Here is a 17449-nt window from a genome sequence, read left to right as displayed (position 1 = left end):
ACCAAGGTTTATAGAACATAAGGTTACCTCATTCCCTATGCCTCTGTAGTATCGATTATTACCCCGCAAATTGACGTCACTGGTTCGATACAGTCAGAATAAAAGATAGCCTATACATGTGCCTATACGTGACAACACGATGCGAGGTTTAAATATTTTATATAGACTGTACCACAGTATAGGTGGTGTTGTGTTGTTCATAGAACCAGCTACGTCACTGACCCACCTTGCCTCTCAGAGGAGGAGAATCGGTATTGGGTAACCTTATGTTCTATAGACCTTGGAATAAACATACTGTATAAGGTTATCCAACTCCCTATGAACACTGTTCTTATGAACGTTATGAACGTATCCTCCCCGCAAAGGCCTTGCTCATTGACAATTCGTCATTGGAAGAATTGTCATTTCTATGATTTCATTTATACAAGATGTTTCAGATTTTTCTAGCAGGACTTTAACAGTCGATAGATCTTTTAAAATTAACACAAAAACTTCATATAAACATAAGTCGACAAACGCTTTGTTTTGGAGATACAGGTTGTTCAAATTAAATTTTTAAATTGATTTTTATTTAATATTACACGTGTATTTCAACCGATTCTATTCAAATTTGGTATAGGGAGGTTTTTTGGAATAAGAAAGTGGAATATAGAGTCCATTTTTATTATAGCCGCTCTGTAACGTATTCTTTACGGATTAAAATAACAATAACTTTTCTGACAGTACACTTTTTAGCTTTTTGAATAAAAATTCTTATTCTCGGTACTTTTTTAAGCAAAAATAGTACTCTTATCAAAATGCGCTAAAAATGCGCTTTTTGATTTTTTGTTTGCTACATAAAAACTTTTTAAAATGTCGTGTATTTTTCGTAACCAAGAGTTAGCGGATATTCATTTTGTTTATCGGTTTGCAAACGGAATTTCAGCAGAAGTAGCCCTAGAGTATAGAGGAAGATATCCAAATAGAAGACATCCGTCCGCATCCTTCTGTGTTTGTGAAAGTCATCGAGATACGATATTCGCTTGGTCGAGAAAACGGTCCGATTCGCCAGCATGTTCCTCCACCCCATAACGGCAAGAAATACAAATAGTACTAACTAATGGATATAATTCAGCATGAATTTATTCAATATTTACTAAGTAATTCAAACAATGTTATTCAATAATGATGAAAAATACCAAATAATACATATTTAAGTTATTATAGTTTAGGAAAAAATATATATATATAATAAATATTACGTACGGAACTGAAGCTTTTTGCCGTTATGGGGTGACGACTCGTTTTCTAGTTCAAAGCACGCACTCCAGTAAATATATTATATCTCGATGGTGAAAGTACATAGACAAATAGATGAACAACAAGGGTTAAATAACGACGGGTAGATCGTAATAATAACAATGCTAGGCTGCAAAGAAACTTTAGAAGAAGAATTTTGCGTGAGTTCGACAGAGACCCCACTACGAGTATTAAAAGAGTTGCGAATGCCTTACAAATTTCTAGGGCGCGTGTTTATCGCCTCTTAAAAAATGTCATAGATATGCTTATCATTTACAATCCTTGCAAAGATTGCAACCAGGCGATGAAGAATGGCGAGTAGCAACACTGCTTTGGCTTCTTATATAACACGTTCTTGTTGAAAATTAAGGTTTATTGTTTATTTTTAAACTGATGACGCTACTACCTCAGCAGCGGAGCTGCTTCGGCTGTTATATGACATGATTAACTCGATTAACAGTTTTAATGTCTTTTTAAATATATATACTATCGATGGGCCAACTCGGGTTTTCGCCAAACCGAGTTAACCAAGTGTAAAATTTGCGTAAACCGAGTGGTATTTTTTAGGTAGTGTCGGACATTGTTATTAAAATTGTACCGTAGGGCCGTAGGCAATAAATAAAATACTTACTATAATTCAGAAAATACATTTTAACGAATCTACACTAATTCAAAGTTGAATTATAAGAATATTTTTTAATACAGTTTATTGAAAAACAGTATTTGATTAAGTTTTTGGGATGCTAGTCGGTTTCTTCGTTCATTACTCATTACATAAAATACTCGCTTTAGGAAACAGTTTTTCGGATGGCACCGAAGTCGCTGGTATACAGAGGTATTTATGCGCTATTTTAGCTAACTTCGTAAAAAGACTTTTTTTTCACTCCAGTATTGTTTATATAGTTTTATCATTCTGGCTGCTGGACAAGTTGTAGTGGAGTTGGACATACAATAGTAGAAGTAGAAGCAGCGTCAAAAACAGTAGATGTAGAAGTTTGGTCGGTTAAGTTCAAGGTTTTCGTTGATGAGTAGTCGTTTAGTTCATTTATTATCCACATTTGTCCATTGTTAGCGTTGCTTTCTGAACTAAACGCTGTTTATTTATATCGCGGATCAAGAAAACTAGCTTTTGCTGCTGTTCTATTAATATCATAAACCCCAAGTCGCGTCTCTATTATAACAGAAAGAGTTCTTTGTAAGTGCTTGCCTGTCTGTGTCATTGGAGTTTTTCTATTTATGGTATGTCGTAGATCGAATACAAGAGGTATAACAGATGATAACGATGGATACTTTTCCACGGATAAAATTGCAGTTACCTTTACAAACGGATGTTGGACTTTTCAGAATCCAGATTCGGTGGAGGTAAAGTATCAGAAAGCGGAACCTTGAGCTTTAATAGGCGTTGGAGCATATGAAAAGTACTGTTCCAGCGAGTGCGAACATCTTGCTTTAATTTGATTACATTCAAATTCATTTGCATGCCGACCAAGGCATATGAAGATTTTGTGCTATGTTTAAAATATGAAACAATCGCTCGGCATTTATTTATTACTTGCAATAACTGATTATTATTAGCAGTGGTATCTTTTTCTGTCAAAACACAGAAATAGTTTTGCTTAGTTCAAATTTCGCTAACTGCTTTTTTCATTAAAGCTGCATTGTCTGTAACTATAGTCACTATTTTAGAACTTACCACTCATCCAATATTTGCTATATTTTCATCTGTATGGTTGCAATTTCGTATCTTCTATATAACGGGCGGTTACACTAATGAACCTTTTATTACAGTCTGACGACCAAATATCTAATGTCAAAGCAACATCACACAACACTCAATGTTATACTCTTCTTCCAACATCTGAGTCAATTTTTTTCTCGAAGGCAGTTCATAATCGGTATTTAATATTTTGGTGTATTTGCGAAAACCTTTATTTTCGACAATTTGTTACGAAAATTTTTTGTGGTACGGTTAAGCGAGTTTGCTTGAATCGTTTTATTGGAGGTTCAACATCAAAAGATAGGTGGTAGCGACAAAAGCGGTTCGATTAAAATGTTATTTTCAGTTTAACTTAACGACGATGTCGCGTGGAGGACTGTTTACTTTTAGTTGTAAAACTATTATCATCGAAGTCTACAATATTCACTAGGATACTTTTTTTTTAATATGATTTATCAATGTGCTGGTGTTTCCAGAATATTGATAAGTTTCCGAAGATATTTTGCATTTCACTTTTTCAGCTACAGGCGAATTTAAATCAAAAACTTCCCAAACCAGTATTTTTAAGGTCCCGGTATTGTCCAATCTCCAATCACATGCACTAAAACATAAGTTATCGCACTTTTAAAAATTTCGTTCGATTCCCATTTCTGTACGCTGACTTGAACTCAAATAAAATCCGGTTCGGTCGGCAAGACGTCCGTTAATCCTGGTTAATCCTAGGCACTATACCACTGCCACTGGTGATCGCGAAAAGCGTGGCGTAAACCCAATTGGAGTTAGAAAGTCAAACCTAATGGAACCAAGGCAGCTATGCTGCTATGTATCATTCTAAAAAATAAGATGTAATGCATGTCCTCAAGTATTAATGCAACTGCCTTGGCAGCAAGACCACTTTGTCTTCTTATACAGGATGATTCAAAAAACCTCTGACAGACTTCTAGAGTAGTCTTAATATACATGGGGTCGCAAATGCCTCGTTGGCGATATAGCGGATCAAAGTTTCTATAAAATTAAACATTATCTGCAATAAAAAGCACTTTTTTAAAAATATTATTTACGCCATTTTTAGTTTTAAAGAAACTTTGACCCGATATATCTTGTTAAGGAGGCATTTGCGATCCCATGTATATTAGGACTTTTCATCTTAATTTTTGATGTATTACCTGCCCTAGAAGTCTGTCAGCGTTTTTTGAATCAACCTGTATAATACACTCTTGTTGCAAAATACATAGTTTACTGTTTATTTGATTCATTTACTTGATATTAAATTGATTAATTATAACAAAATCATTGCTTTAATTAAAAATTTATTACTTTTATTTATTACAAGATTCCTTCATAATTTTATTTGGTAAATTAAACAACTTTCGCACAGACGCTCCATAATTTTCTAACGTATACTCACTTTCACCTAAAAAAAAATAAAGCAATGAATAAATTAATTTACTTTTAATAACCCAACTCACCTTCGTTCATTAATTCGGAAACACGTTGTGAATACTCATTACAATTTTCAATTTCTTCAGCTTTTTTCCCAAATAATTCTTCAACACATTTTTTCGAAGCGTTATTCTCCCAAATATAAACTTCCATATCAGCTTCGCTCTTTAGTTTTTCCCAACTTTCAACGTTAAAACTCTCATGATACAAGGCAGTTAATAAATACATTGCGTAATCGTAATTTTGTTGTCTCGTTGGGCAACGATCAGTAACAAGAGTAAAAATGTCAGTTTTTTCGTCGTATCGATCACCAACGAGTCGTCTAAATTTATCCGTTGCGTGATTATCAAGATTTAATGTAGACAATTTAATTTTTAATGTTACAATTCTCGATAGAGGATTTCTAATCGATGGCGATGAAAAACAATAATTCGAAGATGTAATTTCAATTGGAAAATGTTTTTCACATTGTTCATCAGTTTTTAAATTCTCAGGGAAAGGAGTACAAAACTTTTTTAATGCTTCGCATTGTCTTTTAACGACGGGTGGTGTTAAATGAAGAAAATTCGGTATTTTCATTAATTCCGCATTGGCAAATTTGCCAGGGGGTGCACCTTTTTCAGTGTAACCTTGTCTAATTGGTAAAGGAACAGTTGCTGGATGAAACGTACGTGGACCTGGCCAAACTGAACCCCAATCTTGATCAACAGCCATTTCGTAACACCTTGAATGTAATTTTATTATTTAGGTATGGTTATCTTAGGAAAAATTCAAGAATCATCATGTGGCTTAAAAATCGACGGTTTATTTTAAACAAAGTGAAATAATGATTATAATATCATAATATAAATATTATAGATAGCCACCTGGAATGCTAATGGTGTTCTAACGCATAAAGAAACAATTGCAGCTTTATTATCATTACAGAAGATTGATATTTTACACATTACATAAACACATCTAACAAAACAACAAACTATTAATATAAGATTTTACAAAACATATCACCCCAGCAATCAAGCAAGAGGTGGAAGCGCAATTATTATAAGCGAAAATATCGAACACTACGAAGAAGTCCACCTGCAAAAGGAGGAAATACAGATGTGTGCAGTTTTGGTGTGAAAATCAATAATCAAAATATGTTGCAGCAGCATATTTTCAAAAATTTCAACAAACACAGAATGGGGATCAGAAGTTACAACTACAAAAAGGAAAGAACTACTGAAAGCCATTCAAGAGATTGAAGCCAATTATCATTCATCAGGAAACCCAACCTACTGATTTATTGGATTTCTTTATATCAAAGAAATGTTCACCCAATTTTCTGGAAGTGCATGATAACTACGACCTAGCTTCGGATCATACTGCAGTCGAGTTTTAAGTGAAAAGATTATTGAAAAGGAAAGAAAACCAACCCTGACGAATGGTACAACAAATTGGGAAAGCTTTAGATTGGAACTTAAAGGAAGAATGCGGTTGAGCTTTCAACTGAACATTAAAGAACAATTGGAAGATGGAGTGGAAAACTTTGTACGAGAAGCTACTCTAGTGCTAGTGTAAAACTAGAACTAACACTAGACTGAGATCTAGAAACATTCGGATTTAGCCGCACGTCTCTCAAGACGGCTAAACCCTAATGATTCTAGTTCTAGGTCTTGGGTTAGTTTTAGTGTTAGTGTAAAACTAGAACCAACACTAGACCTAGAACTAGAAAGTATGTAACGTTTAAAAAGGGGGGTAGGGCATCAGGTATAGATATTAGATTATCTTTAGTTTATAGATGGTAAACAACACCATTTTAGTCGTTGTGCGTCGAAAACCTAATAAACAACCGTATTTCACCCGAAAATATGCGTTTTAACCAAATGTGCTGTGAAAACACAGTGTGTTAATTAATTAACGTACCCGACGTCATCATTGCAAGTATGCAACCAATAACGCAATTTGCGTATTGTAATACGAACACTGTGATATTGGTTGCATACTTACAATGATGACATTGGGTAGGATAATTAATTAACACATTGTATAAAGTTATTTGACGACAAGGTTTTATAACCTATTTGTCAAGTTTGACGTACAAATTCACAGCCGACTACTGAATTTACGCTTATTTTAAGTAACATTACGAAATAAGTGTCTTTAGTTATTTCAGTTTTTTATGAAAACGACAAAGTTTTTCAAAAAATAATAAGAGTAAGAAAAGTTTTAGAATTAAATTCCACATGAAATGAAGTAGTAATGTATTAAATCCGCCAAAAGGTTAAAAAAATCTGTCCAAATTTAGGGTACCATCACCCTTAATCAACCGTTTGAAATGCCTCAATTGAGTTCAATTTGCTACCACTTAATACCCTTGGTACACCCATAATATATACCAAATTTGGTTTTTCTAGCTTAATTTATTACAAAGATATTGAACTTTTTAAAAATTTAAGTGCCAATTTTGAAGGCCTATAACTCCTCAGGTGTACAACTTAGTATAGAGATAAGTTACTTTAAATCATCTTAATTTGTTTTCCTCTACATGTCCCTGCTCTGTGTCTGTTCTTATGTGAATCACCCTGTATATGGCTAGCATGGTGGATGACGTCACAAAAAGTGACGTCATGTAGCAACTTTAAAGTGATTTTTCCGTAAATTTTACATTTTTCCATATTTTTTTTATTTGAACCGGCTTACTTGAGTGATTTCCCGTCGATTAAAAAAAATTGTCGATTTTTAAGACTTGAATTATACCTAATCTTATTTTATGGTTACCTTGGTGGAGAAACAACATGTTTTTTAGGTTTTCTTCTTGGGGCTGTTTGCCCTTTTGTTCCTTTCAAGTTTAATGGTAAGAAATCGTCTGCAAAGATTATTGAATAAGAACATTTTGATGTAAAAATTATAATGTGTAACCTTTTTTATGCTGTGCTTGATTGGAATAACATATTATTATTTTCGTGGAGTTGTTAAATAGCGTTGATTTAATAAAAACTCTGCTTAATAAAGCCATTTTAGTGTATTTTTCTCTTTTTAGACCTTTTAGACATCAAAAGTAATAAAGTGAGGTTAAGTTTAAAATCCTAAATCAAGGAAACGTTCTAAAAATGGAAAAATTAATTTAATTAAATTTTTTGATTATTAATTTATTATTAAATTATTTTAATGAATTTTAATCATAACAATAATTAATTTTGAATAAATAAATTAGGATTACGGGGAAATTTAAAAAATTTAAAGTGATTTGACGTACCACCACTCCAGAGATAATTATAATTCGTGATGCACGATTTCCCAGGTAACCATCTAAAAACTGAAATATTTCGAATTTGACAGAGAATAAATTTAAAGTGAAAATTAATATAATCAAAATAAATGGACGAAGAGGAGCGAAATGTTTTAATGGTGCTTATTAATAGCCGTAAAAATAAAATTTGAAAACGATGAGGGTTTTGGAACCGAAAATCGGAACGTACCCGAACGTCGTGTATGTTGACAGATGTTGAATGACAGCGAGATCGTCCAGAAACACTGCAAAAACGAACTCCTTTGGCCGTTCTAAGAGCCTTCACGGCGTAAAAACCGCGTTCGAGAAAGGATTAGTCGCGGTAGATTTATTAGTTAAACACAATGATAAAACTGTTTTCGCTAAAGCAACAGAAGAAAGATGGGGAGGCTTCTCCTCGAGGGGGCAACCAAAAAAAACCTTCAGCAGCCCAATTACGTATCGCTAAAGGTATATTTTCAAAGATGTTATATTATAATTATTGTTAATTCGTATTTTTGTTTAGATATTAACGAATTAAATCTACCTAGAACTTGTACCACCGAATTTCCCGATCCCGATGATTTATTAACATTTAAACTTATTATTTGTCCAGATGAAGGATTTTATAGGACGGGAAGATTTGTGTTTAGCTTTAAAGTTGGTCCTAATTATCCTCATGAACCACCCAAGGTCAAATGTGAAACACAAGTAAGTAGTTTCTATTTATTTCTTTTAATAACCTTGAAAATTTTCTTTTTTACTTTCAAGGTTTATCATCCAAATATTGATCATCAAGGTAACGTCTGTTTAAATATACTCCGAGAAGATTGGAAACCCGTCTTAACAATTAACAGTATAGTTTATGGGCTTCAATATCTTTTCTTAGAACCAAATCCGGAAGATCCATTAAATAAAGAGGCAGCGGACGTTCTAACAAACAATAGACGTCTTTTCGAGCAGAACGTTCAAAAAGCAATGTGTGGGGGCTTGGTTGGGGGTCAATACTTTGATCGATGTCTGAAGTGAAATTTTGTCGTTATTTTTTTTTATTATTATTTTGTTCAAATGAACGTTTGTTTTTAAGGACATTAATTTAAGAATATAGTGATTGTAAGGTTGGAGGGAAACAGGATGTTAACGGAATACCCTGTTTCAATCAAGTTAAATCTGACTCCACTTTTTCAAAATACAAGCATTTGATATATAAAGTTATTAAAAGAAGAAATGTATTCTGGTGTATTATGATTTTTGAATTGTTCCCCTTTTTTCTTCTTTCTCTCTTATTCTCAAGGGGTTAAAAGCCTCCCTGTATTTTAGGAAATTAATAAAGATATTTTTTATTTATTTCGAGGTTATTTTATTTTAAAAATATAAAATATTTAATAGTAAAAATTAACTTAACTTTTTTTTTTGTTTTCAGGAAGAGCTCCTTCTGGAACGTTTCTTCTTTTGAGTCGCCTTTTTTCGGGAACTTCTAGGTACGTGAGTAGAACTAGGCGGTGGGAGATCTTTAATTTGGAAGAATTCCGCGATTTTTCCCTCCAATTCAACAACGACTTCTTTCAGGTTGTATTTCGTGGCTTTTGCCCAACCAGCCATAATTTGTTTGAAGCAAGAATACAAATCGGCGTTGTGTAACGCATCTTTATAATTTGGAAAATTATCAACTAATTTTCTTGCACTCTTATCGTTGTATTGTATTTGGTGGAGACAAAATCCAACGTTTGAAAGAATATAATCATCTTCGTTGTTGATTAATTTTGCGCAGAAACGATCCACTAATCCCTCCATTAATTTGTTTTTATCAATTGAATCAAAAATAAACCTAAAATTAATAAGATTTAATTAAAATCGTTTAAATATACTCTTTTTTTTGTAATTCGGAGGAGTCTTTTTGAAATTGAAGCGCCAAAAAGAAGGGTTGCTATTGGTCAGTTTTAAGCAAAAATTACACTAGGAAAATTCAAGATGTTGCTGGCCGTCTAGAAACATTCGAGTTTAGTCGCACGTTTCTCAGTATGGCTAAACCCGAACGATTCTAGTTCTAGGTATTGTGTTACTTCTAGTGATAGTGCTAGTGTAAAACTAGAACTGACACTAGACCGAGAACTAGAAACATTCGGGTTTAGCCGCACGTCTCTCAAGACGGCTAAACCCGAATGATCCTAGTTCTGGGTCTTGTGTTAGTTCTAGTGATAGTGTAAAACTAGAACTAACACTAGACCGAGAACTAGAAACATTCGGGTTTAGCCGCACGTCTCTCAAGACGGCTAAACCCGAATGATTCCAGTTCTAGGTCTTGTGTTAGTTCTAATGATTGTGCTAGTGTAAAACTAGAACTAAAAAGTATCGGATTTAGCCGCACGTCTCTCAGGACGGCTACATCCTAATGATTCTGGGGTTTGGGTTAGTTCTAGTGATAGTGTAAAACTAGAACTGACACTAGATCGAGAACTAGAAACATTCGGGTTTAGCCCGAATCCGAATGATTCTAGTTCTAGGTCTTGTGTTAATTCTAGTGATGGTGCTATAGTCTGTTTTAAACTAAGAGGAGTGAATCCGAATGTCAGGTTTACACTAGGAAATATCACCAGAAAATATCACTAGATATTTTTAGCGGTAAATTTAAATTAATAATAGACTACCTAAGTCTGACGTCACAGAGGTGGGCGGAGCTTACACTGACTCCAAACAATTTCGTTGCTAAGATAAATCGTCAAAAATTGTCATTTGAAATGTCATCACTTAGTTTATTTTATTTTAACACTAATGGAAAATTGCATATAGTGATTTACCGTTAGCAACACAGTTAGCAACGAAAATGTTTGGAGTCAGTATAAGCTCCGCCCATCTCTGTGACGTCAAGGCTTAGGTTGTCTATTATTATTATTTGTTTCACGTCATTTGAATAATCAATAGCCTAACCTCCAAATTCAAAATCGTTGTCAACAAGAACTAAAAATTGCCTGTGTATAAACCTTCCTCGCATTCAACCAATCACGTGCAAGGTCAATCTGGTGAGAAATTTAAAATGCTCCTCTTAGTTTAAAAACAGACTATAGTGTAAAACTAGAACTAACCCTAGAATTAGAAAGTATCGGGTTTAGCCGCACGTCACTCAAGACGGCTAAACCCGAATGATTCTAGTTCTAGGTCTTGTGTCAGTTCTAGTGATTGTGCTAGTGTAAAACTAGAACTAACCCTAGAACTAGAAAGTATCGGGTTTAGCCGCACGTCTCTCAAGACAGCTAAACCCGAATGATTCTAGTAACATTCGAGTTTAGCTGCACGTCTCTCACGACGGCTAAACCCGAATGATTCTAGTTCTAGGTCTTGTGCTAGTTCTAGTGATTGTGCTGGTGTAAAACTAGAACTAACCGTACAACTAGAAAGTACCGGGTTTAGCCGCACGTCTCTCAAGACGGGTAAACCCGAATGATTCTAGTTCTAGGTCTTGTGTTAGTTCTACTGATGGTGTAAAACTAGAACTAACACTAGACCTAGAACTAGAATCATTCAGGTTTAGCCGCACGTCTGTCAAGACAGCTAAACCCGAATGATTCTAATTCTAGGTCTTGTGTTAGTTCTAGTGATTGTCCTAGTGTGAAACTAGAACTAACCGTAGAACTAGAAAGTATCGGGTTTAGCCGCACGTCTGTCAAGACGGCTAAATCCGAATGGTTCTAGGTCTTGTGTTACTTCTAGTGATAGTGCTATTGTAAAACTAGAATTAATACTAGATCGAGAACTAGAAACATTCGGGTTTAGCCGCATGTCTCTCAAGAGGGCTAAACCCGAATGATTCTAGTTTTAGGTTTTGTGTTAATTCTAGCGATAGTGTAAAACTAGAACTAACACTAGACCGAGAACTAGAAACATTCGGGTTTAGCCGCACGTCTCTCAAGACGGCTAAACCCGAATGATTCTAGTTCTGGGTCTTGTGTTAGCTCTAGTTATAGTGCTAGTGTAAAACTAGAACTCGAAAGTTCCGAATTTTTCTAGTTCTAATTTTAGTTCATTACAAGTATACAGGGTGTGTCAAATGTCTGGAATATAGCCAATAACTTCTCCATTTGTAGTTTTAAAGAAAAATGTTTCAAATAAAAAATTCTGTATTAATTGTGGCGCACTTTTTGGCTATATTTGCTTGTTTACATTTTTTTGTTTCGTTGTTATGGCAACCAACATTATTATTTTAAATGGGATGCATATGTTTTTTTTTGCATATTTTAGCATTGTTCGTTGGGACCGCACTACTTGCACTAAGCAGTTTAGTGCAGATGTTGTGTGTTCGTTGGGGATAGTGTAATTTAGTGCAGTTGCACTCACACTTTTCGTTGGCCCATGCGCAGTGTAATTTCGTGCAGCCAGTGCAAGTTAGTGCAGATTTTGTTGCACCTGCTTTCGATTAAGTTCAAAAGGTGCAGTGTAATTCAGTGTAACTAAAATGGCGGAATATTTGGAAGCGTGTTTTGTAATAATTAATATTACTAATTAATATTGGTTGTGTTAGAGAACACAGTACATTCAATCCCAGTAGAGGCAGTAGAAAATGGACAAGATAGATTAAATCGGGGCGAACAGTATAAATTCGCGCATAGCTTGAAGACGAAAGCAGCTATCCAAATGTGGTAAATGTAAACTGATATTCATTTTTAAAGAGCTTTTCATTGATATATCACACATATCTAAAGGCTTCAGGGGGTAAACTACTCCAATTTTTTTTATTGTCGGATGAGTCGCTACTAAAAAACATTCTGCGATTTCATCATTTTCCACGACTATTTCGTTGACAATCTCCTGTTCGTCCGTTTCAAATATTATAGACTTCTTGATAAAAACCTGTTCGTTGCGACCACGCTTTACACACTTTTCTAACCTGCACTCAGTTGACATAATCTTGCACTTACTTACACTTAATTGCACTATGACGTCATACTAGTGCCATGTTGTGCAGAGTAGGGAAGAACAAAGCTTTTGATAGAGAATAAATCCCTCTACACAATGAACATATCAAATCAACAAATTACAATCAAAGTAGGCACCGAAATAACGCCATTGACAGCTATAAATGTCAAACAATTGACAGTTCAAACAAATATGACGCAACTAAGAATCCAAATAATAATAATGTATGGGTACGGCGATAGAAAACGCACCTAAACTGAAGTTTGTACACTGTCAGTAATATTTATCCGGATACACAAATTACACAATCCACAGTATCCAAAATATTAAAAATATTCTTTAACATCGGAAGTGTTAAATACTTTCCAAAAAATGGACGGCCGAAGTCAGTTACCAATGACGAAACTACATTAAATGTGTGTCACTGCACCCATACATTATTAATTATTCATAATTGTTGAAACTGTCATTTTTTTGACATTTAAAGTTGTCAACGGCGTTATTTCAGCACCTACTTTGATTGTAATTTTCTGATTTAACATTTTCAGAAAACGCATTTTTTCTTGTTTTTTTCTTATACAACTATATGATTTGATATCTTCATCGCATAGAGGGATTTATTCTCTATCAAAGTGTGCAAAAAATATATATGCATCCCATTTAAAATAACAATGTTGGTTGCCATAGCAACGAAACATAAAACAATACAAACAAGCAAATATCGCCAAAAAATGCACCACGATTAATAAAAAAACTTGTATTTGAAACATTTTTCTTTAAAACCGCAAATGGCGAAGTTATTGGCTATATTCCAGACATTTGACACACCCTGTATAACAAGCTAGTGCTATTTAGCATAACCTAGCACTTTTACTAGATCTAGAACTAGAAACATTTGGGTTTAGCCTTGCGTCTCTTGCCAAATGTTTCTAGTTCTAGCTCTAGTGTTAGTTCACTAAAAATATACAACAACCTGGCGATGAATAACAAGTAAAACTAGAACTAACACTTGGCCTAGAACTAGAAATATTTGGGTTTGGCTGTGCGTCCTCAGACAGTCTAGGTCTAGTGTTAGTTCTATTTTTAGTTCAATAAAAATATACAACATAGTGATATTTTAGGCTAACTAGCGCTACCTACCACGTACCAGCCGTCTTAAGAGAGGTACAGCTAAACAGAATGTTTCTAGATCTAGATATAGTGTTAGTTCTAGTGCTAGTATTAGTCTACTTTTATTTGTTATTCAGCGCTAGATTATTGTATACATATTTTTATTGAGCTATAACGGAAACTGCCTTCCCCATTTAATCAGCTATATCGAGATTTTAGTGTAATGTCAAATTATATCGACATGTTGCATTTTATGTGGGACAAAGTAAGTAGTTACGCCCTAATTTTTATGTTTAAACAAATAAGTAATTAAATTCGTAACTACAGTTTACTTAAAATCGTCTCTGGTTTTAAAACTCCTTCAAAAAATAGCTTTGAAAAATTACTCTGTGTAAACGTGATTTTTCATTTTACTCCTCCGAATTAAAAAATAGAGAGTAATAATTAATTTACTTCATTATGTATCGTAACTGTTCTTCATTATCATCTTCTCTCGCACAAAGAAACGAAAAAAGATCCGGTAAAATATTGGTTAATTGCGCTTGATGATTCAAAGCTAATTGTGTAAAAAACTTTTTTGCAGTCCCACTAAGACCTGAGTCTTCTTGTGTTATCGGTAGTGTCATAACATAAACTTTTTTGTTAACACGTAACATATTTCTTGTGAGTAAATTCGCCAAGATGAAATACGTCGTTTTTTGAACTCCCGGATCTGGATCAGATAACCTAAAAATTAATCATTAAATAAAAATTGGGGGTTAATATTAATTTAATCACTTGTCGAAAATTTGCGCGGAGTATGGATCAATAATATTTGGAAATCTCGCCAATAAATCAGCTAAATTTATTATTATTAATCGTTTTAAATTTGCCGATTTCGTTGTTGATAGTATTTGGAAAACTAAAGTTGTGTATTGGCGACACATTACATTCGACATCATCATGTATCTAAAAATTGTATTTGTTATTTTTGTGGATCTAAATGGAAGCGAAATTTACCTCATTAAAACCATAACCGATCCACATTGAATCTGTTCGTTGGGAAATTTGTTTAAATTTTGACAAACTTCGAGGAAAAATGGTGTAAATGCGCCTAAGCTGTTTGCGTTGGTTACTATTTTATACTCCAATATGTTTAAAACAAATTGGGCGTCTCCATCATCTGCATCTGCTCCATCCAAAATACTGTCATCGCCCTAAAATAAATGTATTTGAAAATATACGAACTTTTTTCACAAAAATATTTGCATATCAAAATGTTCTAAAGAAAGACAAGATACAAATTATGCGCACGCATCTCAGGTTTTATTTTGAACATGTCAAGTTTTGCAAATCCATTCTTTGTATGAATGGAATTTAATTGTATGCTGTTTAACTTCCTGAATCATCTATGTGAAAAATTCCAGTCTAGATTGGATTACAGTTTTATAAATGAGTGTAGAAATTATTAGATAAGATGCAATCCTAAATGGTGGCCGACTAGCCACCTGAGGTTTGCAAATAATTGTTCCTTTTAAATCTGGCACCTTTTATTGGAATCTATTGTACTAGCTTAATCTTCTGTTGTACAACATAAAACTTTTGTCAATTGTTACATGTTGTTAGGGTGTATATTCCACTTGAAACATATTCAGATGTAAATATACAGGCCAAATTTTGTTCAGTTTTAGTTGTGGATAAGTGCAGGATCATATGCGTCATTATTTGAAAAATGGAACAACGTTTTTCGAATAATTGTTTAAAGAGTACCTCCGGCTCGAGATAAAAACAGAACGCAGATACAGGCGACAAGTACTTGGACAAACACGTATACCATTCGTCATTTAGTGTTGTCTTTGATTTCGAGATTCATGTTTGTGTTATTTACACGCTGATTTTTGGTATTTACATGGACGTGTTTGCAAAATTTTTGTAAAAGAAGGCCTAGTCTAGTTTTCCGGACTTTGAATTTCTAAGTTCTGTACCAACGTCTAGTCAACTGGACACACCTGAATTTCTTCAAAGTCTCTACTTTCTTTTTCTAAATATCCCGTAACATGCTATATAAACCAAAATGAATATTATGGCTACCCCAAAATATTACAAAACATAATTATTGTGCACTGTGCCAGATTCTGAAGCATGGATCTACGCATAAACCAGGGTTTTCAGGACATATCGGGCACTTGTATCTGGATTTCTTGTAAACTCCACCTCTGCTACACTAGCGACACCTCTTCACCGCAGATTTGTTTTTCTATGTGGAGGCAACTGTTTCCAGATAATGCAATTCTGATTGTTGGTCTGTGGTTGGCTTAGTATATTCATCACTAATCTGTAGCATATCCTTTATAACTTCTTCTCTGAACTTCAAGAGGTCAATTTTGATTTTTTGGGCCTTCTTATATAATATGTAATCCGCATTCCAATACTTCGAACCAGTTTCTGAAGAAGACGCACGGCAAAACCCGAAAGTTTTTAGTGTTAGTTCTAATTTTAGGTCAAAACGCATTCCACATTGCAATATCTATAAGATGAAAGAACACGTTTCTGTACCATCTTATGGGTTTCTTTGGCGATGAGTAGTATCCCATCATCTAGTCTGATCTGTCTATCTCTGACTAATCTCTTGTCCTTCTAGTGTGTAACTAATACTGCACCTTTTCTTTACCATATAGCTTTACGTTTCTTAATTTTTTCTTGAAATAATTGTTTCGGATTTCCCCTTCTAAATTTTCGCAAAGTTCCTACAAGTTTCGTCTTCCTTTTGAAGAAATATTTTGCTAGCCCGACACTAGTACAATAATTATCAAGGTATATTTGATGTCGTTTATCCAAATAGTCTTTTAGTAGCTCCATTACGACTGAAAACGTGTGAGAATGCTCTTGATGATTGTCTATTATAGTGCCTTTTCCGGTATAGACAAGTATATTCAATACCACAAAATGTGGTAAGCTCATACACTTTTTGTCCATAATATACTGCCTAAATTTTAGGCGTCCTCGCCAGGGAATCATAGATTCGTCTATAGAAACTTGTTTAACTGGAGCAACCAACTGCAATAGGTCGTATTTTATATACACGGTCGTTCGTATATCTACATCGCTATGATTTACAAAAATGGCAAAAATCTCAAATATCGCAAAACCTATTCCTGGACATACATTTTCCGAAAACCGGATGAAAGTAAAAGAAATTTGTACTCCATTGCTTTGACAACTGAGGAAAGTGTATAGTTCCAGATAAAAGACAGAGTCCAATGAATTTAGTTATTTCAGGTGGCGTCACATCTTTCCATTTCCTAGACTTTTTTCTCGTATTTTCTGCAACTGGCACTGATGTTACACGATTATTTGTTTAAGTTGCTACTTTATTTATTATATCATCGTCAAAGAATAATCTGATGTAGTCAATAGGTTTGGCATTATTGCATAAATTCGATGGTGCCCCCTTGAACGGAATATCTAAGGGATCAGTTTCTGTGTCAGTCCAATCCGACTCATTATCAGACTTAGATTGCAAAAAACACAAACTCTATTCAAAACCAAGGTTTATATATAAAAGGTTGTCTAGGTTCGTACGCAACCATACTGCGCATTACGTCACATGTGGAAAATAATACCGCCAAGCAATTCAAATTAAACAAATGCATGGAGCACCACATGGCCATGAGGTTGCGTGCGCAATCCGTGATCGCTTACGTCACGAAACACTCCTGCTCTTGCCCTTCGCGCACAAATTAAAATCAAAGTATTGCAGC

At 34.3% G+C, this 17449-nt stretch overlaps 3 protein-coding genes across 4 annotated transcripts in view; 1 reads left to right on the top strand and 2 right to left on the bottom strand.

Moving 5' to 3' along the window:
• Nucleotides 1-4288: 4288 nt before the first annotated feature.
• On the bottom strand, nucleotides 4289-7753 carry LOC111419334 (mitochondrial ribosomal protein S35). Its single transcript, XM_071195717.1, has 5 exons — nucleotides 7677-7753; nucleotides 7340-7524; nucleotides 7199-7286; nucleotides 4465-5162; nucleotides 4289-4409 (listed from the first exon to the last, which is right to left on the bottom strand). The coding sequence occupies exons 2-5, from the start codon at nucleotides 7434-7436 to the stop codon at nucleotides 4315-4317; spliced, it is 978 nt and encodes a 325-aa protein (XP_071051818.1). The 5' UTR covers nucleotides 7437-7524; nucleotides 7677-7753; the 3' UTR covers nucleotides 4289-4314.
• Nucleotides 7739-9035, top strand: LOC111419338 (NEDD8-conjugating enzyme UbcE2M). Its single transcript, XM_023052120.2, has 3 exons — nucleotides 7739-8159; nucleotides 8215-8399; nucleotides 8460-9035. Exons 1-3 carry the CDS (start codon nucleotides 8054-8056, stop codon nucleotides 8715-8717), a joined length of 549 nt encoding a protein of 182 aa, XP_022907888.1. The 5' UTR covers nucleotides 7739-8053; the 3' UTR covers nucleotides 8718-9035.
• Nucleotides 9031-17449, bottom strand: part of LOC111419327 (CAP-D2 condensin subunit) — a 24591-nt gene continuing 16172 nt past the window's right edge. For both annotated transcript variants that reach the window (XM_071195701.1, XM_023052107.2), the window contains 4 exons: nucleotides 14709-14905; nucleotides 14487-14657; nucleotides 14163-14435; nucleotides 9031-9516 (listed from right to left, as the gene is read on the bottom strand). In XM_071195701.1, coding sequence (XP_071051802.1) covers nucleotides 9108-9516; nucleotides 14163-14435; nucleotides 14487-14657; nucleotides 14709-14905 — 1050 coding nt within the window. In that variant the 3' untranslated portion in view covers nucleotides 9031-9107. The remainder of the gene's footprint in view (nucleotides 9517-14162; nucleotides 14436-14486; nucleotides 14658-14708; nucleotides 14906-17449) is intronic.

This window comes from Onthophagus taurus, chromosome 1 (assembly GCF_036711975.1).
Source record: "Onthophagus taurus isolate NC chromosome 1, IU_Otau_3.0, whole genome shotgun sequence".
NCBI classification, from domain to species: Eukaryota; Metazoa; Arthropoda; class Insecta; order Coleoptera; family Scarabaeidae; genus Onthophagus; species Onthophagus taurus.
Note: the sequence above shows the minus strand (reverse complement) of the source record. Positions and strands in the feature narration are given on the sequence as shown.